Source organism: Sinocyclocheilus grahami, unplaced genomic scaffold (genome assembly GCF_001515645.1).
Source record: "Sinocyclocheilus grahami isolate Dianchi unplaced genomic scaffold, SAMN03320097.WGS_v1.1 scaffold200.1, whole genome shotgun sequence".
Taxonomy (NCBI): domain Eukaryota; kingdom Metazoa; phylum Chordata; class Actinopteri; order Cypriniformes; family Cyprinidae; genus Sinocyclocheilus; species Sinocyclocheilus grahami.
The window spans coordinates 992,460-1,013,865 of record NW_015505379.1 but is presented as its reverse complement, the minus strand read 5'-3'; the positions used below and the strand labels follow the sequence as shown (position 1 = coordinate 1,013,865).

The following is a 21,406-nucleotide window of genomic DNA, read 5'->3' as shown; positions in this document are numbered from 1 at the left end:
TTATGTCGATATAACGAGAAAATTAAGTCGTTATAACGAGAAAACAACTCTCGTTATGTCGATATAACAAGAAAATTAAGTCGTTATAACGAGAAAACAACTCTCGTTATGTCGATATGACGAGAAAATTAAGTCGTTATAACGAGAAAATAACTCTCGTTATGTCGATATAATGAGAAAATAAGTTGTTATAACGAGAAAACAACTCTCGTTATGTTGATATAACGAGAAAATAAGTCATTATAACGAGAAAACAAGAAGGGGAAAAAAAATAATGCATGGCCGCTTAGAACTTCCGTACTGTATTGTATCAAATGCAAAGTAAATTTGAAAAGTAAAATTATTTAAAAATACAATTTTGCAGATTAACATGAAATTAATAAAAATAACAATGCAGTGAGACACATCTATGAAAGCATCCCACAGCAACAATAGGCCTAGCTTTTGTGCTGTTCCCTCTCCTAGTAACCATGTCATCTCTTGATAATAAATGTCATTGAAAGCAGCTCCCACCCCAGCCATACAGAGCGTGGTATCAGGGGAGGGTAAGAGACCGAAAGAAAGACGTACAAAAACATACACATGCGGAATAAAAACAGACAGTGTTAAACGGTGACAAAGCTTAGTCAACAGTTTTTTCCCAAACTTCTCACCTGTGAATTTAAACTGACCCAGCATGGACCCAGCATTCACGTTTGAAAGGGCACAGACTATTTCACCTTGAAAAAAAAGCAGGACTGGAACGGTGAGTTAATCTTTCATCCTTCACGCACTATAAACTATGGCACTAATAGAACACCCAGCTCTGGTTCTCTGAATGACAGCAATTAAGCCGTCAAATGCAATTAAAACTCCCTGTACAGACTTCACAAATATATGAATATATATTTACTTGTCCTTTTCTATTTCCTTGCCAGTTCTTAATATTAAAGTGTAGATTGTTTATGAAAGTTTTCACAGTGTAACTACATGCATTCTGTCTGAAAACAATGAATATCATTGTGTAACTCACATGACCAGATGTCAAGTGTTTTTTTTAATGTTTTGCAGGCATAATTCAGCTACACTTGCAAATTGCCACAACAAATGACAATAATACAAGAAGGGGGAAAAAAATAATGCATGGCCGCTTAGAACTTCCGTACTGTATTGTATCAAATGCAAAGTAAATTTGAAAAGTAAAATTATTTAAAAATACAATTTTGCAGATTAACATGAAATTAATAAAAATAACAGTGCAGTGAGACACATCTATGAAAGCATCCCACAGCAACAATAGGCCTAGCTCTTGTGCTGTTCCCTCTCCTAGTAACCATGTCATCTCTTGATAATAAATGTCATTGAAAGCAGCTCCCACCCCAGCCATACAGAGCGTGGTATCAGGGGAGGGTAAGAGACCGAAAGAAAGACGTACAAAAACATACACATGCAGAATAAAAACAGACAGTGTTAAACGGTGACAAAGCTTAGTCAACAGTTTTTTCCCAAACTTCTCACCTGTGAATTTAAACTGACCCAGCATGGACCCAGCGTTCACGTTTGAAAGGGCACAGACTATTTCACCTTGAAAAAAAAAGCAGGACTGGAACGGTGAGTTAATCTTTCATCCTTCACGCACTATAAACTATGGCACTAATAGAACACCCAGCTCTGGTTCTCTGAATGACAGCAATTAAGCTGTCAAATGCAATTAAAACTCCCTGTACAGACTTCACAAATATATGAATATATATTTACTTGTCCTTTTCTATTTCCTTGCCAGTTCTTAATATTAAAGTGTAGATTGTTTATGAAAGATTTTCACAGTGTCACATGCATTCTTTCTGAAAACAATGAATATCATTGTGTAACTCACATGACCAGATGTCAAGTGTTTTTTTTAAATGTTTTGTAGCATAATTCAGCTACACTTGCAAATTGCCACAACAAATGACAATAACATACAAATAAACAATTTTGCATATGAAGATTTGCAGTGCTTATATTTTAATAAATCTTAAAGTCCAAGTTTGCACTCCTAAATATTGTCGCTAATTCTGTAGAGACCCGCATTGCTAGGCAGCCCCTCCTGTGAGTGATGGTTGCTTTGACTATGCCCACTCGAGAGTTGGATTGAAACTGCAACACTAATAAGAAAACAGACAGCAGGGTTTATTAGAAGTAAACATTCCTAATAAACCCTGCTGTATTTGGCGCCTTTTGTATGTGCAGTTATCATACATGTGTACATGTAAACATTTCTTGCCCAATGAGTGAAAGATTTAGATGCAAAGCTTTTGAGACTGAAAACAAATTTCACTTTAATACAATGTGCAGATGAAAGTGAAATCTGATAAAATCATCACAAAAATGTGGTGTTCCCATGCCAAAAGTGGCTCATTTATATGCAGGTGTAGACATACAGTACATACATTTACTAGGCTAATCATAATCATGAGGTCTATGTGACTTCTCAGTGAGGTTTGGTTGGTATTTTGGTGTTGTGCCAAGACCCAGTTTCTCAATATTTTAGTGATTTCATGCACAGGAAGTGCGAGAGTAACTTGTGAAACTGGTCAGTTCCACTTATGTATAAACTGGATGGGACTTGATTTAGTAGGTTTAATCTGGTAACAAAAAAAGTAGTGTTTCATCTTTATATGCATGTTTATATGGTTAAGGACATTCAGCACTTAAAACTTTTTGTTAAATTTTTGTTGAACTGTTATTTGCTATTACATCACTTGCATGCAGTGAATCCTCTGCAGTGAATGGTTGCCGGCAGAATGAGAGTTCAAAGTAATCCACATGACCCCAGTCCATCTTTTAACATTTTGTGAAGTGAAAATCTGTTTGAAATAAACAAATCCATTAAGTCCATAAAGTTTTTTAACTTTAAACCCATTTTAACTTCCACGGGCTAAAATGTCCTCTATCCACAATATTGCTTTCTCCAGTGAAAAAGTTGTCTTGTCTGAATCAGGAGAGAAATACAGTATGCACAGATCAACACAGTTTACACGCCTAAACAGTTCTAAACAAGCATTATTATGGAGTCCTTTACATTTTGGACGTTTAAAGTTAAAGCGCCTTAATGATGGATTTGTTTTTAAACATGAAGCTTTTCACTTCACAAGACATTAACTGATGAACTGGAGTCGTGTGGATTATTGTGATGTCTTTATCAGCTGTTTGGACTCTCATTCTGACGGCACCCATTCACTGAAGAGGATCCATTGGTGAGCAAGTGATGTAATGCTAAATTTTTGCAAATCTGTTCCGATGAACATCTCATCTACATCTTTGATGGCCTGAGGGTGAGTAAAATTTCAGTAAATTTCTATTCCCCCTCATTTGTTCCAAACCAAACAGTTGCTGGTATAGCTATTCACTTCCATATAGAAAAAAATACTATGGAAGTCAATTGTTTGGTCTCTGTCTTTGTGCCCATCTGTGGCATCACTGATTCTTAGATGATACCTGATTAAAACAGGTTTAATAGGGTCCTTTAATAGGGTACTTTTAAATTTTTCCTTTTTTAGCCATGACGAAAAAAAAGAACAGTTGTATTTTTAAATGCTATGCTGAAAAACCAAAATTGAAATTAGAACTGCACACACAAAATGCTGCCTGAAAAAGTAAAATATTGACTTCTTTGGCCAGTTTTCTTTGGCCAAATTAGAAGTAATGCTTCTCCAGCACGTTCAGGGGTGTGTTTCCCAAAAGCAACTATGGTTGCAAGTTCCGTCGTCACCAGTAGAATTAAATGGAACTAATTGCGACCATATTAGCTAACGATGCTTTTGGGAAACACACCCCTGTTCAGTTGAGAACTAGAGCCATCGCTGGAACAATGCAGAGACCAAATTCAAATATGATTTTAAAATAGACATTGCAGAATCCTGGGAAATAATCGTCATGAAATTATATATTGGAATATAATTTTGTGTGCTATCTGGGTCACGGTGGCTATTTGAGAGGACCATGCATGGTAGCTCAAGTAGCCTACGTACTCTCTAAAAAAAGATGGTTCTTTAAAGGTTTTTTACATGTAGTAACGGTTCTATTTAGATCCATAGCATCCTGAAGAACCCTTTTATGCTGAAATGGTTCTTTGTGTTAGAGTTTAGGGTTCTTTATTCCTGCCCTTTTTGTCTCAAAGCTCCTCATTACTGATTTTCTGGAGCTCAGTGATCCAACTACAGACTGTCAACACACTCTCAACAGGTAAATGATTTCATTCTTTAATTTAAATACAAATTTAACTTTAAAATTGTAACTGGTTTCCAAACAAACATGTTCTTTTCTCTTTTTAGTTTTTTGGTCATATGCAAGTGTGAGCAGCTCTAAGCTGAGGATCCTTCTCCACTTCTCCACTAAGTAAGTAACAGAGACATTGAATTTATAATATATAGTTATAATTTTTTATTTAATTTAACACTAGAACTCTCTATTCTATTTCTATTCTATCTGCTTGGTTTCTCTTTAATTATTATAAAAAATATAATACTAGCTCTGTCTATTCTATTTCTTTTCTATCTACTTTTTATTCTGTTTATTTATTATAAAAAAATACAAATAAAAACCTTGCTATCTGTACTGTGTTAGACTAACTGGGATTTGTCAGATGTTGATTGCTTCTATTACCCTCATTAAGTCGCTTTGGATAGAAGTGTCTGCTAAATAATTCAATGTAAATGTAATGTAATTATTACTTGGGTTTATGCATAAACATACCTAGTCACAAAAAAAATTAAAGCTATCCCATGACTTTATATCACATTTTTCTTTTAACATTGTGCAGGGCTCATATTATGTCCATTTTTGCTTTTGGCCTTCATAGACATTATTGTTTTTACACAAACAAATGGACAACTCTAAACTCAATTGTGTATTTCAGATACATCACATCCCACAACCTCACCATCTGCAGAGAGAAACTGCCACTCAGTCACACCAAAATGATGGACTTATAAGATTGTGAAGATATTTCACTGGAACTTTGTCTTCATCACATTTTTTTTTTTTTTTATCTTGTGTTTTACTATATGTATGTATTCATGTTCAATGTCAACTGTTGTTAAGAGCACTGACATTATTGCTACAATTTCACGTCAGTAAAAAAGTACCTGATTCACACAATATGTTGTTGCTGCTGTTATTGTTGTTGTTGTTATTTTAATGTAAATCCCCCCTCCCCCTGATTTCCCCCCTGGGGGCTTTGTTGAAAACGAAGCGTTTGAGAGAGGCGGGGCATAGAGGAATGTGTTTTAATAATGTGTTTTTTGAACATTAAAGCAGGTCAACATATTCTCTTACACCAAATACACAAAATAATGATCTTTAAAATAGCATCATATGACCCCTTTACGAGGACAGACATTATTGCTACAATTTCATGTCAATAAAAAAGTACCTGATTCACACATTATGTTGTTTCTGCTGTTATTGTTGTTATTTTAATGTAAATCCCCCCTCCCCCTGATTTCCCCCCTGAATTACTGATTTTTTGGACTTCAGCCATCCAACTACACAGACTGTTAACACACTCTCAACAGGTAAATGATTTCTTTCTTGAAATGTCTTATTATTTTCAACTTTTAAACTGTAACTGGTTTCCCACCAGTCATGTCTTTTTCTCTTTTTAGTTTAAGAGAACATGTAAGTGCGACCAGCTCTGTTCAGTTAAGGATACTTCTTTCTCCATCTCCACTAAGTAAGTATCAAAGATATTGAATTTATGGTCCATATTGTTAGATTTATTTATTTTTTTATTACTTGGGTTTATGCATAAACATAACATTGTGACGTGCTCACATACTACTTTTGGCCTTCATAAACAATTGTTTTTACATAAACAAATGGAAGGAGGCACATTGTAACTCTAAACTCAACTGTGCATTTCAGATGCTGTCACATCCTACAACCTCGTCATCTGCAATGAAAAACTGCCACTCAGTCACACCAAAATGTGACTCTGCCTGTGAAAACCCAGCTAAAGTCTTTGTGTGTGTGTGTGTGTGTGTGTGTGAGATTTACTGTTTTACATCAAATCGTCCTTTATAATGTAAAGAACATTCTGTGAAAATGTAACCTTGATATCTTTAATATTGACTGAGTAAGGCCATTTCAAAGATTGAAATCATATTTTGATGCTTCTTATCTCATAGTTAGATTTAGAGACTTTAGCCTGAATTTCACAGACAGGGTCACAAATACACATAATGTTGGGCTTACAGGCATCATAGAGGATTGTGAAAATACAGTATTTCACTAGACCTTGGTCTTCATTACACTATTTTCTCTTTCTATTTTTGTTTCACCTCTGTATTTATTTATGTTCAATGTCAATTGTCATTTATTAATGTATTCTGCTAATAACGGTTGTTAAAATCACTGTCATTTTTGCTACAATTTCACATGTCATTAAATAAAATAAAAATACCTAATTGACACAACATGCGGTTGTTGTTGTTTTTATGAAAACCTTAATAGAAGCTATGAGACCAGGCAGATAGAGGGCTAAAAAAAACAATAAATATGTTATTCAAATAATATTAATAAAACTAATATTAATGATATAAATGTACTAATATTAATGAAAATAAACTATCATTAAAAAGTTTATTTATAGCACCATTAAGGTTCTATATAGCACTTTCAAAGCATGGTTCTTCATGAAACCCTTTAAAAAGGGTTCTATTTAGCACCAAAAAGGGTTCTGCTATTGTTACAAGCTGAAGAACCCTTTTCTGGTACTGTTTAGAACCATTTTTCATAAGAGTGTACAGTACATCGTGTTAGAGTGCTACACATGATCATTTAATATCTATGGGGTAAATATATAAATATTATATAGAAATATATACAATTATAATTTCTCCTACTTCTCCAGATACAGGCAGGCCTGGTTCCAGAATCTGTGAGGGTGCTCTAGCCTCAATGCCTACATCTATTTTGACATATTTTTCCCTGTCCATTGATAGTGACATCTGCATACAAATGCCACAGTCACTGGTCCTCTTAGCATCATGAAAAACAAAACGTATTAATATTCTGAATGATAGCCAAGAAAGCGCACAAAGAGCACTCCCTTATAGGCTAATTAAAAAGCTCATCATTCATTTCAGTTTATCACGATCTCACAGAGTTAGTGTTAATTTTGACAGGCATTTTTGATTTAGTCTTAGTCTTTATCTTGAGACGAAAATGCTTAATAGTCTTAGTTACATTTTAGTCTATCATAATTTTAGTCGACGAAAAGTCATTGCATTTTTGTCAACTTTTAGTCATTACTTTTAGTCAAACTGCAGTTACCAACATTTATTTTGGTAGCTATTTTATATGTAGTCTTCAAACAAAAATAGTCATTAATTCTTCTCTCTTTAGACCAAATCAATTAAGCTTATGAGAAATTTGACTCAAGGATTGAATTTGGAAGAACTTGAATAAATGATGACAATTTTCATTTTTGGGTGAACTATCCCTTTAACAGTAGTGAAACGGGAGCAACTAATAAAAATTATAGTTGTTCATATAATATATATCATTTTTGAAAAAGAAGCAGAATAAGACAAATACGAAAGAGATACAAATTAAACTCATTTTTCAGATACAGTAGGTTTACTTAACATATTTATTTAACATCTTTTGTTGTTTAACATTAGTGGCACTGGCACGGATAGGTACTTAATTAGGAATGCTGTCCCTTTAAGACGGAAGGCATGCATGCAATACTGACACACGTTCAGTTTTCACCCACCTGTTTACGTTCACTTAATCCATAACCGACTGTATTAACTGTATTTACGTGAGATACTCTAGTCTACACGATAGACATTTGGACTACTGTGTGTGTATTTGAGCACTGAGAACTGATCGCGCGCTGTATATGAGAACTGAAGAAGTGGAGCGTGCGCGAGAGAGAGCACTTCTATCAGCGCGAATCTGCCTATCCAGCCTTCACTAACTTTAAGTTAATCGACAAAGAATTGTGACTCCCGGGAAAAACGGGACGTCTGGTCACCTTATCCCTACCCCTTCGGGTGCTGAGGCCATTGTTTCAGATCGCTAGTTCGCGTTTTGGTGGCCTATCCATCCACTGCGGCTGCCATACTGAGACTAGACAACATGCAAACGCCCCTTTTCCGATTGTAATCCAATGACAGTAGCCTATAGGATGTACTTTGAATGTCAGGTAGTCCTCAAATAACATTATAGTCCCGTCTGGTCTCGTTAAAGGGGTCATATAATGCTACATGCACTTTTACAAGTTGTTTGAACTGAAATGTGTGTTGGCAGTGTGTGTACACAACCACCCTATAATGATAAAAATCCACCCAGTGGTTTTTTGTTAATCTACTAAAATCTTTACCCCTTTCTAAAATCGAGGCAATCTCAGATGCCTGTCTGTGTGACGTCACACAGACAGGCCCCTCCCACGATAGTTTGATTGACAGTAGCGTTTCAGCACAGACTGGACTGGTGTCTTACCTTAGACCCGCCCTGAGTGAGCTGTCATCAGTCCGCCATTGTTTCACCGCCGGAGCAGATGTAGACAAGAATGACTCCTAAGCGATTGAGGTCTTCTGTTGTTGGATGTAATAATGAACATAGCAGTCGTCGTTTACTCCCGACATCTGAGCCACTGAAGACGCAGTGGATTATGTTTGTTTTTGAAGGGAATATGCCTCTATGTTCACGCGAATCATTCATGATCCAGCTTCACAGAAGAAGTGAGTGTAAGGTTTTTTAACGAATCTTTGCAAATCGCCTTATCCTAATAATGTGCTAATTAATTAGCAAGTTTCAGGATGAATAAGCAGCTCGGAAGAGAGGGCCGGGGTCAGCAGAACTCATTAATATTTCAAGGAAAATGCTACAAATCTGCATGCTCTGAAAAGAGCTGTTTTTGACAGGGTAAAAAAGGTGTTTTTTACACTACCATTGAGAAATTTTAACCAAACTATGTTACAGACTTTTCATTAAGACCCTAAAGAATCATATAAACTTCTGGAAAATGGGCATCCTATTACCCCTTTAACGAAGACGCGGCATAAATTTCGTCATAGTTTTTATCATCAGATATTAGTTTTAGTCACAGAAAAAATGTTCGTTAATGAATATTTTTCGTCGTCGTCTTCGTTGACGAAATTAACTCTGCATTATAATCAATGAAGCGCTACACTACACAATGAATATCTTATTTACACTTAATGTTACACTTTGTTTGTTATAATGAGAGACTCCCGAGTGTGCAGCTCTGAACAAAACTGTGGCGTGGATTGTAACTTAAAACGCTTGGTCATTGCATTCAGGAAATCGACAAAAAATGTTGGTGAATGGCTACATTGATCAGTGCTACAAAAACACGGTGAAAATAGAAACCTTTGAAGCTCTCCAGATTTCAAACACAAATACACACAGGAGCGTTTGGTTTTGCCAGTAGGCTATCCTATTAGCCTACAGCTTCAACTGATGTTCTCTTGCTTTTGTTTCGTTCCCTCTAGCACTCCCTTAGAACCGGCCCTGGATACAGTTAATTGCAAAGAAATATGTAATGTGTATTTCATACATGTTTTTAGGTGTGAAAAATTATCAAGATCATGAAAATATCGAAGCCAAAGTTTTTCATAAAGCAATAGGTTACTGGTAGCCACGTCAGTAGTGTGAGAGGCGCGAAATGTAGCATTTACATTAAAAAAAAAACTTTATTGTATTTATTTATTTACTGTAATACTGTGCTACTCAGATACTGTGATTTCCTTCTCACTTCACTGATTTCACCATTAACTATTCACGTGAACAGTTTGTTGTTGCATATGGTATCATTGTAATCCTTAACCATCAAAATACAGTATATGTTCTGTTGTTGGATGTAATAATGAACATAGCAGTCGTCGTTTACTCCCGACATCTGAGCCACTGAAGACGCAGTGGATTATGTTTGTTTTTGAAGGGAATATGCCTCTATGTTCACGCGAATCATTCATGATCCAGCTTCACAGAAGAAGTGAGTGTAAGGTTTTTTAACGAATCTTTGCAAATCGCCTTATCCTAATAATGTGCTAATTAATTAGCAAGTTTCAGGATGAATAAGCAGCTCGGAAGAGAGGGCCGGGGTCAGCAGAACTCATTAATATTTCAAGGAAAATGCTACAAATCTGCATGCTCTGAAAAGAGCTGTTTTTGACAGGGTAAAAAAGGTGTTTTTTACACTACCATTGAGAAATTTTAACCAAACTATGTTACAGACTTTTCATTAAGACCCTAAAGAATCATATAAACTTCTGGAAAATGGGCATCCTATTACCCCTTTAACGAAGACGCGGCATAAATTTCGTCATAGTTTTTATCATCAGATATTAGTTTTAGTCACAGAAAAAATGTTCGTTAATGAATATTTTTCGTCGTCGTCTTCGTTGACGAAATTAACTCTGCATTATAATCAATGAAGCGCTACACTACACAATGAATATCTTATTTACACTTAATGTTACACTTTGTTTGTTATAATGAGAGACTCCCGAGTGTGCAGCTCTGAACAAAACTGTGGCGTGGATTGTAACTTAAAACGCTTGGTCATTGCATTCAGGAAATCGACAAAAAATGTTGGTGAATGGCTACATTGATCAGTGCTACAAAAACACGGTGAAAATAGAAACCTTTGAAGCTCTCCAGATTTCAAACACAAATACACACAGGAGCGTTTGGTTTTGCCAGTAGGCTATCCTATTAGCCTACAGCTTCAACTGATGTTCTCTTGCTTTTGTTTCGTTCCCTCTAGCACTCCCTTAGAACCGGCCCTGGATACAGTTAATTGCAAAGAAATATGTAATGTGTATTTCATACATGTTTTTAGGTGTGAAAAATTATCAAGATCATGAAAATATCGAAGCCAAAGTTTTTCATAAAGCAATAGGTTACTGGTAGCCACGTCAGTAGTGTGAGAGGCGCGAAATGTAGCATTTACATTAAAAAAAAAAACTTTATTGTATTTATTTATTTACTGTAATACTGTGCTACTCAGATACTGTGATTTCCTTCTCACGTCACTGATTTCACCATTAACTATTCACGTGAACAGTTTGTTGTTGCATATGGTATCATTGTAATCCTTAACCATCAAAATACAGTATATGGGTAGACATCCCCTTTTCTGTGTTATCATGAACATTTCACCTTAAAATTTGCACATATCTCCTGGATTATATATCATTTTACAATTACAATAAAATACGAATTTTGAATAATGAAAATTAGTTTCATTTTTTTCTATTTTCTGTTGTTGGATGTAATAATGAACATAGCAGTCGTCGTTTACTCCCGACATCTGAGCCACTGAAGACGCAGTGGATTATGTTTGTTTTTGAAGGGAATATGCCTCTATGTTCACGCGAATCATTCATGATCCAGCTTCACAGAAGAAGTGAGTGTAAGGTTTTTTAACGAATCTTTGCAAATCGCCTTATCCTAATAATGTGCTAATTAATTAGCAAGTTTCAGGATGAATAAGCAGCTCGGAAGAGAGGGCCGGGGTCAGCAGAACTCATTAATATTTCAAGGAAAATGCTACAAATCTGCATGCTCTGAAAAGAGCTGTTTTTGACAGGGTAAAAAAGGTGTTTTTTACACTACCATTGAGAAATTTTAACCAAACTATGTTACAGACTTTTCATTAAGACCCTAAAGAATCATATAAACTTCTGGAAAATGGGCATCCTATTACCCCTTTAACGAAGACGCGGCATAAATTTCGTCATAGTTTTTATCATCAGATATTAGTTTTAGTCACAGAAAAAATGTTCGTTAATGAATATTTTTCGTCGTCGTCTTCGTTGACGAAATTAACTCTGCATTATAATCAATGAAGCGCTACACTACACAATGAATATCTTATTTACACTTAATGTTACACTTTGTTTGTTATAATGAGAGACTCCCGAGTGTGCAGCTCTGAACAAAACTGTGGCGTGGATTGTAACTTAAAACGCTTGGTCATTGCATTCAGGAAATCGACAAAAAATGTTGGTGAATGGCTACATTGATCAGTGCTACAAAAACACGGTGAAAATAGAAACCTTTGAAGCTCTCCAGATTTCAAACACAAATACACACAGGAGCGTTTGGTTTTGCCAGTAGGCTATCCTATTAGCCTACAGCTTCAACTGATGTTCTCTTGCTTTTGTTTCGTTCCCTCTAGCACTCCCTTAGAACCGGCCCTGGATACAGTTAATTGCAAAGAAATATGTAATGTGTATTTCATACATGTTTTTAGGTGTGAAAAATTATCAAGATCATGAAAATATCGAAGCCAAAGTTTTTCATAAAGCAATAGGTTACTGGTAGCCACGTCAGTAGTGTGAGAGGCGCGAAATGTAGCATTTACATTAAAAAAAAAACTTTATTGTATTTATTTATTTACTGTAATACTGTGCTACTCAGATACTGTGATTTCCTTCTCACTTCACTGATTTCACCATTAACTATTCACGTGAACAGTTTGTTGTTGCATATGGTATCATTGTAATCCTTAACCATCAAAATACAGTATATGGGTAGACATCCCCTTTTCTGTGTTATCATGAACATTTCACCTTAAAATTTGCACATATCTCCTGGATTATATATCATTTTACAATTACAATAAAATACGAATTTTGAATAATGAAAATTAGTTTCATTTTTTTCTATTCATTCATTTCTGGGTTAAAAAACGAAAAATGAATTGACGCAAAAGTACACGAACCATACAGCTAGTAGTGACATTTACATTTAGGTTATGCATTTAGCAAATGCTTAAAAGCAATTTATTAATCTCATATGGTTTTTCTAGGTTACTTCAGAAGAGGACAACCCTGGAAGACCCCACTGAAGATTAAAAGCCATATTCTCTGTGGCATCACGGTTTCCTTCATCATGTCAGAGACTCGACCAACGCCTGCACAAACTGAGGTGCCACCAGAGTCTCCAGAGGTGGAGTGTCCAGTTTGCTATCAGGAGTACGACCAGGACTCCAAACTCCCACGCATGCTGGAATGCCTTCACGTCTTCTGTACAGAATGTCTCCGCAAAATTCAGCTCACTCCTTTGCACCCGCCAGACCCCAACAGTGCCCCCTCAATCTCCTGCCCGCTGTGCCGCCACTCCACCCCGCTACAGGGTGGCGACGCATACTCTCTCCCCTGCAACTCACGGATTCTCGCCCAGCTGCCTCCCGTAGCCTTCCGTTTGCCTGCGTCGGTGACTGCCCGGCTGGCCACGGTGACTCAGCGGTTGGTGCTATCTCTGGGAGAAAGGGATACCCGATTCATAATCCTGCCCACTGTTAGTCTGAGGGTGGAGCAGATGGGAGAAGGCACAGAAATGGTAAACCCACCTAGGGTGCTGCATCGAGAGATTGAGGTTCTGAGGAGACACAAGAAGACCCTGACATGCGTTCAGGTTCTGGCTGTCATCTTCTGGATTATGTTTGTGCTGACTTGTGTGATTGGGGTTGTGTTTGGGCCAAGCCTCTTTCATAATTAAGAGATTAAGGACACGGATGTATCCTGTTACATTAAGATATTTATTCTGTCCCTGTATTTTTCAAATGACAATATATAGATCATTATAAACAAATCATTTTGATTCTACATGTAAAATCTACAGTTGCCCACCCCCCTCCCAACCCCCAAAATTTGCTAAACATTTTACAGCATACAAAGTTTAGGTTTATAAATTATGCAACAGATATATGCTCTAAAAAAACGCTGGATTAAAAACAACCCAGTTTGGGTTATTTTTAATTCAAGGCCTGGGTAAATAGGACAGAACACATTTTGGGTTAACTTTACCCAGCAAATTGGGTTGTTTATTTAACCCAGCATAATGATTAATTTTTACTGTTAGATAATTTTTTACTTCTTTCATTAATTAATGTTTACAGATGTACTTAAATCCTCTAAACTTGTGTAATATACTCCACACAACCACTGGTTTGCATGATAACTTTATATAATTTACAGCATTGTTTATATCGTTTTAATAGCCAACGTAGGGCATACATATTACCTATATTTAAACTCGTTGAACAAACATTAATTAGAAGTAAAATTTAAACATTAAACAGAAGTAATTCACGTAAATAACAATTTTATAGGTAAAATAAAATGTACACAAACCTGTATTTTACGATTTACCGAAGAAATGCATCAATTCGATGGTGCTTATAACTGCTTTCTTCTGAAGAGGACGCAAAATCCCTGCGATAAATAACTCAACATGGGTTATGTCTGACCCAGGATCTGAGTAACACAAAAACTGTCCAAACACTGGGTTGTTACATTTGACCCAGGGGTTGGGTATATAAAACAAAAAAACACCCAATCACTGAAACAATAACCCCAAAAAAAGACCCAAAAGGCTTACAATTTGGGTTGAAAAAATTACCCAGGATTTTTTAGAGTGTATGGTTCAAACTAAAGACAAAAAAAGTATTGTGGAGGCTGGCTGACAAATGTTAGAGGATCAAGTTCATAGTTAATGTGATGAACTTAATGACTTCATATTGTACATCCATTACAAATTAACCTTTTAGTTGATATTAGTTGTTTAAATCAAATTAAAAACATGGCGAGGGTATTCTGAAAATAGCTCCACTCTTGTGGCATGGTATTTGGTTTAGTATTTTATTGAATTCAATCCATTTTGGGCCCATTTTTCTTGTTCATATTATAGTGTGTGTATAGTCCTACAATTATTCCTGTCATTGTGTATGTGAATATTTCTTATCTATTTTGTAAATAAAGGACGACATTCTCTTTTCTCTAACTTCTTGTACAGTATGTTGTTTTGTATGTAAAAAATTAAAATATATGTAGGCCTGCAGCATTCTGTTTGTTAGAAAAAATGCATTGTTAAATTAGCCTACAAAAAATTAATGGAGATTGTCCAGCACGGGCTTTTTCAAAAGGAATTGCAAATTTTATTTGGACTTGCGTTTTCAATTTGTGGACGCACACATTGTGACATAGACCTAATCCAAACACAATTGCAAATCGTGCATTTGTGTTTCCATTTTCTTTTCCGTGTATGTAACATATCTGACCAATTTAAAATGGAAACACAAAGTCCATTTGCAGTTGCATTTCCAACATCTTATGATTCTGTCATTTTGGAATAGCAATGGAAAATCACCCATTTTCTATTTAACTTTCTCTGCGTGCTGCTCCAACCCTCACAAAATTCAAATGGAATCGCAAACCCAATTGCACTTGCATTTCCATTGCCTAACACAGTCTGTCAATCAAGACCTTGAGGGTGGGTTTTATTCATTTCAATGGCCCCACACAACCAGTCGGTTTTGAATATGAGCGAGGCTCGTTGCGGTGTGTACAATTAACACAACACAACATTAACGATTTGGTGAAATGGTTGAGTGAACGATTCACTTTACTTATAAGTAACACAACAGTTGCCACCTACTGACTGGCGTAACCTGCAGAAAGTGTTCGTAAACGAATCTTTTAGTGAACTGATTCAAAAGATTCTATTCACTGGGAAGAAACAAAATTCCCACCTACAGTAGTAAGTTTCCACAAAAGCACTCATTTGGACTTGCCCCAGTACAAGCGGACCAGTGGGAAGGCCTGCGGGCGCCTCTCTTTCGTCACACGCCTCGCTGGCCCGAGCCGAGAAGTATTAGAAGTAAACCCCCATGTGTTTTTGTACGAGGGAAATGTTGTTACAGAGTAGCTGGTTGTAGATGTGTTTTTAACATTCTAACAGAAATCATGACAGTTTTGAGCGTTCAAGACACCAAAAGTTAGGCACAATAGCGTTGTTTTCTTTGTTTACGCTGGATGCGCTAGTCAGGGCAGTGTTATTGGATAGTAGTATTGTGGTCTAGACGAGTTTTCTCAACCCCCTTCTCTTCGGAGCGCTGGCTAACATTAGCAGCATAGCTGCTGCCTCTTCCATACTTTCGTAGAACAACGGGAAAGTTGAGTTGAGTTGGGAGACATGGCGGAGACTAAAATAATTTATCACATTGACGAAGAGGAGACGCCGTACTTGGTGAAGATTCCCATAGCGGCTGAGAAAATCACTCTGCTGGATTTTAAACAGGTCTTGAACAAGCCGAACTACAAATTCTTCTTCAAGTCTATGGACCAGGACTTCGGGTGAGTGAATGCGGGAAAACACACAAAGATGTGCACGAATAGCCATAACAAAGGAGCGCTTTTATGTGTAAGAAATAAATCTGTCTGTGTGTGTGTGTGTGTTGTTGTGAGGGTTAGGTAAGGGTTTTCCACGAGAAGGACACTGGTCTGGGTGGTCTAGTTGTATCAAAGCATCACTGCAAAGGAACATTGTGTGTCCAAATGTCTCGACAGAGTTGATCAGTTTCTGCAGTCTGGCTTTGCAGGTATAGGCTAAATGAAAAATACCTTGTCTATAAATTAGTTGTGTTGGTATGAAACTGTTTGTGTACCTTTTGAGCAACTTTGATATGAAATATAGTCATATTCTCTTAAGGCTGATGTAGGATTTTTGATCTAAGATGTATAATTTCTTAAATAGTTTTTAATATGCACTACCGGTTAAAAGTTTGGGGTCAGTACTATTAAAAAAATCTATTAAATTGATAGAAAATGACAATAAAGTCTTTTACAGTGTAACTAAAGATTTAGATTTCATATAAATGTTGTATTTTTTTAACTTACTATTAATTATAAAAAAAGTGTAACTAACACAGTTTCCACAAAAACATTAAGCAGCATAACTGTTTTCAACATTGATAAATAAGCACCAAATCAGCATATTATCATATCATTTCTGAAGGATCATGTGATAGTTTTTAATATGCACTACCGGTTAAAAGTTTGGGGTCAGTACTTTTAAAAAAATCTATTAAATTGATAGAAAATGACAATAAAGTCTTTTACAGTGTAACTAAAGATTTAGATTTCATATAAATGTTGTATTTTTTTTAACTTACTATTAATTATAAAAAAAGTGTAACTAACACAGTTTCCACAAAAACATTAAGCAGCATAACTGTTTTCAACATTGATAAATAAGCACCAAATCAGCATATTATCATATAATTTCTGAAGGATCATGTTACAATGATCTTTGCCATCATCACAGGAATATATTACATTTTAAAATATATAAAACATTTAAATTGTAATCATTTTCACTATTACCATTTTGCTGTATTTTTTATCAAATCTAAACTTGATAAAGTCAAGTCACCTTTATTTATATAGCGCTTTTAACAATACAGATTGTGTCAAAGCAACTGAACAGCATTAATTAGGAAAATAGTGTGTCAATAATGCAAAATGATAATAGTAAACACTCAATTTTCAGTTAAAGGCAGTTCATCATTCAATTCAGTGATTTCATCATCCAGCTCAGTTCAGTTTAAATAGTATCTTTGCAATCATTTGCAATCAAGTCAACGATATCGCTGGAAATGAAGTGTCCCCAACTAAGCAAGCCAGAGGCGACAGTGGCAAGGAATAAAGTATCTTGGTGAGCATAAGAGACCTCTTAAAAACAAACAAACAAAACATTCTAGAAGAATCTTACCAACCCCAAACTTTTGGTAGTTTGTAATTTGTAGCTATTCTGTCTTCTACCTACACTTTAGATCTCATATTCCTTGTGTAGTGAAATTCTCATCTTTTCCCTCATTTCATTGCATACAGGCCAAGTTTTTAGTGTCCCACTGCTGTCTTGCCGGTGTTTTTTATTTTTATTTTTTAAAGAGTGGAGTTCTTTGTTTTTGACTGCATATTTGGCCTGAATTGTCCTGCCATGGACCGAATACCAGCCAATAAATCTTAGCCACGTACTTGTCAGTTATGCATTCTCCAGATGCTACTGGAATGTCTGGTAATCTTAGCAAATTAGGATGTTCTCAACCGACTGTAAATACTCCATCAGTTTGACAGCTTACACTTATGTTCATTTTGATATGAATCAAAGACATTCACCTGAAGCACTGTAAATGTAGAGCCACACTAAAACAAATAAACATTAATCTGTTGTATTTTTTTTATATTGCATGTCAACTATTTTAAGTGCTGTTGGAGTCTGAGAGAATCTGAGAGAAGAAAATAAATCTTGGAATTGTGAGAAATAAACTCAGAATTCTGACTTTTTCCTCACAATTCCGAGTTTTTATCTCACATTTATGAATACATATCTTGCAATTCTGACTTTTTTCTCAGAATTCTGATTTTATATCTTACAGTCCAAATTGTGAGATAAAATGTCACAATTACCTTTCAAATTGTTTTATGCTGTGGCAGAAATGGCTTTCATAATATGGACTTAGACCATAAAACAAGAGCAACAAGTCTCTTCTGACTTTCTCATTAACCATAACACATTTTCATCATAAGAGTGGAGCTAACATGGTTTTACAGGTAAAGGGATTTGCAAATTATAATTTTTTTTTTAGCCCTGCAGCCAAAATGTCAGCCAGCTGTGTCTTATATTCAAGTAAAATAGTGCTGAATTGATGTAACTACATTACTGGGATCTGATTATTCTGGATTTTACCGGGAATGTGAAATCTGCAGACTTGATCGTTTCTTCTTTCCTGCTTTGAATGAAAGGCTGTGAACGTCTCGTTTTTGTTATTGTGCAGAAGGGTGGACGTGTGTGTATTATTGTTGAACGGCGTTGGATGTGGATGTAAGCTGATACGGCAGTGGAGTGGGGTAGAGAGCAGGCGGCGCTGTGATGCTGCAGTGCTGATTTGCAGTGTGTAGAGCCAGCTGTCAGTCTGACTGTGTGTGGCAGTGGCTGGGGTTGTTCTGTGTTTGGGGAGGGATATGGTTGGAGGCTGGTGACGGACCATTTGCTAGTGTCTGGGATAGAATCAATAGAAAGCGAGTAAGAGAGAGAGAGAGGAGCAGGGGACCTCTTGGTTTCTCCAGGCCTCCTCTACATTCTCTCTGCTGTTTTTTTAAATTATCCCCTTAAGAGTACAGACCAGATTTCAGTGCAGTTTTATTCCTGTTACTGTGTTAAGTGCAAATAGTCCAAATTAAAATAAATATCCAAATGGCTGCTGGGCCTAATTGTAACAGGGTCTTAAGTTCACAACTCATTCTGTTGTAAGAGCTTTTGTTAAAATTAGTTTGTGTGGGCTGTGTTAGAGGTCAAGAGTTGTTTTTCAAGTACAGATGTTGGGCTTAATTAGCGTCATTAGAGGGTTTGGGGGTGGGATTGTTTCACAAGCGTTAAAGTGCAGGAGAGCTTTGCTTTCAGGAAGTGCTTTGTGAAATTGTTGTGGAGTTGCATCATCTAGTCAAATGTTTGTTTGGTTGCAGATAAGAACTACACTGTAAAAAATGTCAAGCTGTTTCAACCAATTATTATTTGGTTCACTCGTCGGAAATGTAACGTCCCTTACCATAATTGCGAGCTTCATCTTTCAAAATAAATGTAAAGACAGAGCCCGAAAGAGGAACAGAGTCTCGTGACAGACACAGTGATGAATATGTGTTTGCAGTACACAAGCCACAGTTAAGACAGCTGACTCCACTGTAATGTGTCTCGCTCTCTTAACCATTCACTCCATGTGTTTCATATGTTACCTCAACTAAGATTTATTATTTGGGCATCATAAGAAATTGCTGTGGAACTAGTTATTATATTTTATATTAAGTTTAAGAAAATTATTACCTGATGTCTATCAATCACTAAAACCCACACATTACAACACATAATAGCCTTTATTTAATAACAATCTGCATTTATAACATTTGTCATACAGACTAAACATGCAGGCTTAAAGGGATAGTTCACCCAAAAATGAAAATTTGCTGTTAATTGACTCACCCTCAGGTGAGTTTTCAAGTTTACTTTTTTTTTTCTTCAGTTGAACAGTAAAGGAAATTTTTAGGTGAGAACATTGTCTTTGAAAACATTACAATTAATAAACGGCACGTCTCTGGCTGCCGGCTTTTGAGAGTCAAATAATTTGCTTACCCCCAAATTACCATTGAGGTCTTATGAAGCTAAACAATCAAAAACCGGCAGCCACAGACATGCAGTATACTGAGAGAGAAAAAAGTCACTGACATCTAGGATAGCCTGAGGGTCAGTAAAATAACAGCAAATGTACATTTTTGGGTGAACAATCCCTTTAAAGTGCTACTGTTGTCAAACATTACATTTGTAATACAACTGCAAAATTTACTTTAAACATTTGTTTAATGAACTTAAAAAAGACTAAACAAGTTAAACAAAATGTTTGCAAACAAACATTTACAAATATTACTACTGTTCACAATTATATCTTTAAAATGAGGCAGAAGACAGAAAAAATAAATGAACCAGGTGCTACAGTTCAACTGAACTGAGTCAAGTAAAATCCAGTCACTGTATTTACACTACAGATGTCAAAGTAAGAATGAGACGGTCTAATATTAGCGTAGATGCCACTGAGAACAACAAAGCATATTTTAATTGTAGTAAAAAAACTCTAAACTTTTCCACATATTACCTTAAGTTTTAGTGTTGAAAGTACACACAAACTATGTAGTTGCAGTGGAGTGGTCTGGTCACATGGCAGTGTTTGGAGCCTTGGAAGAAGTAACTGGCCAGCATATGAAAACTTGCAATGATGAGAAAGCACCAATGAAACCTTTGGCCACACCCTGATGGAGAAATAAAGTACAGTTTATCTAAAAAAATTAAATGATGCCTTTTAAATAATTTAAAATGTAATACCAGTTAATTCAATTTGTGATGAAACAGAAGTTGCAACCATTTTTTTTGGCACACAAAAAAAAATCTCAATCCATCGCATAACACAGGGAGCATTGATGCTGACTGTTCATTAGTTGCACAGATTTGTAACAGAACATGCACATTTCATATTATAAGTCTACCTTAAACGGCATTAAAATAATATCAAAATATGCCTGTCTGCTGTTGATAAATACCAGTGGTGGTGACGCTTTACAAATTGATTGATCGATTGTCCCAATGTTTACTAAGCCATGGTCTCTTTACCAGTGCAGGGACTCGTGTGCACGATCTAGTGATTCACTACATAGGGAACTGACTGAGACGCAGTCTGCTTTGATAACAGCCTTGTGAAAGGATTCAGTTGTTTATTCTCGTATGGAATGACGAACTTTCCTCCGAAGCGCCTTCACAAGACCAGAAACGCTGTGTAATCCTCCCCGTTTGAAAAGAGCCTGGTTGTTAGTCACGTTTAATGTCGACTTTTAACTTCACAGGACAATTGCAAAAGTTTGCACACGCAAAAACTCATTCAACACGCCCATATTAACTTCAAATAAGTGTATTACTGTGGTTTACAGTACACGTTTCTTTGTAAGCATCAATGGCTTATAAAAGAGAGAGACTGCGCGATCTCTTCATATCTTTTAACGTCACGGAAACACAAAAA

General features: G+C 36.1%; 2 protein-coding genes across 2 annotated transcripts in view; both read left to right on the top strand.

Annotated features, from left to right (window-relative positions):
- Positions 1-12,801: 12,801 nt before the first annotated feature.
- LOC107595332 (E3 ubiquitin-protein ligase RNF152-like) lies at positions 12,802-13,506 on the top strand. The gene has a single exon (XM_016285700.1). It carries the CDS (start codon positions 12,802-12,804, stop codon positions 13,504-13,506), a length of 705 nt encoding a protein of 234 aa, XP_016141186.1.
- Positions 13,507-15,574: 2,068 nt separating this feature from the next.
- The window catches only part of LOC107595298 (segment polarity protein dishevelled homolog DVL-2-like), a 17,942-nt gene continuing 12,110 nt past the window's right edge, over positions 15,575-21,406 (top strand). The window contains exon 1 of the mRNA XM_016285654.1: positions 15,575-16,142. Coding sequence (XP_016141140.1) covers positions 15,982-16,142 — 161 coding nt within the window. The 5' untranslated portion in view covers positions 15,575-15,981. The remainder of the gene's footprint in view (positions 16,143-21,406) is intronic.

Bases quoted from the DNA above. Each gene is read 5' to 3' on its own strand.
- LOC107595332 (XM_016285700.1), top strand. From the start codon at position 12,802: ATGGTTTTTCTAGGTTACTTCAGAAGAGGACAACCCTGGAAGACCCCA.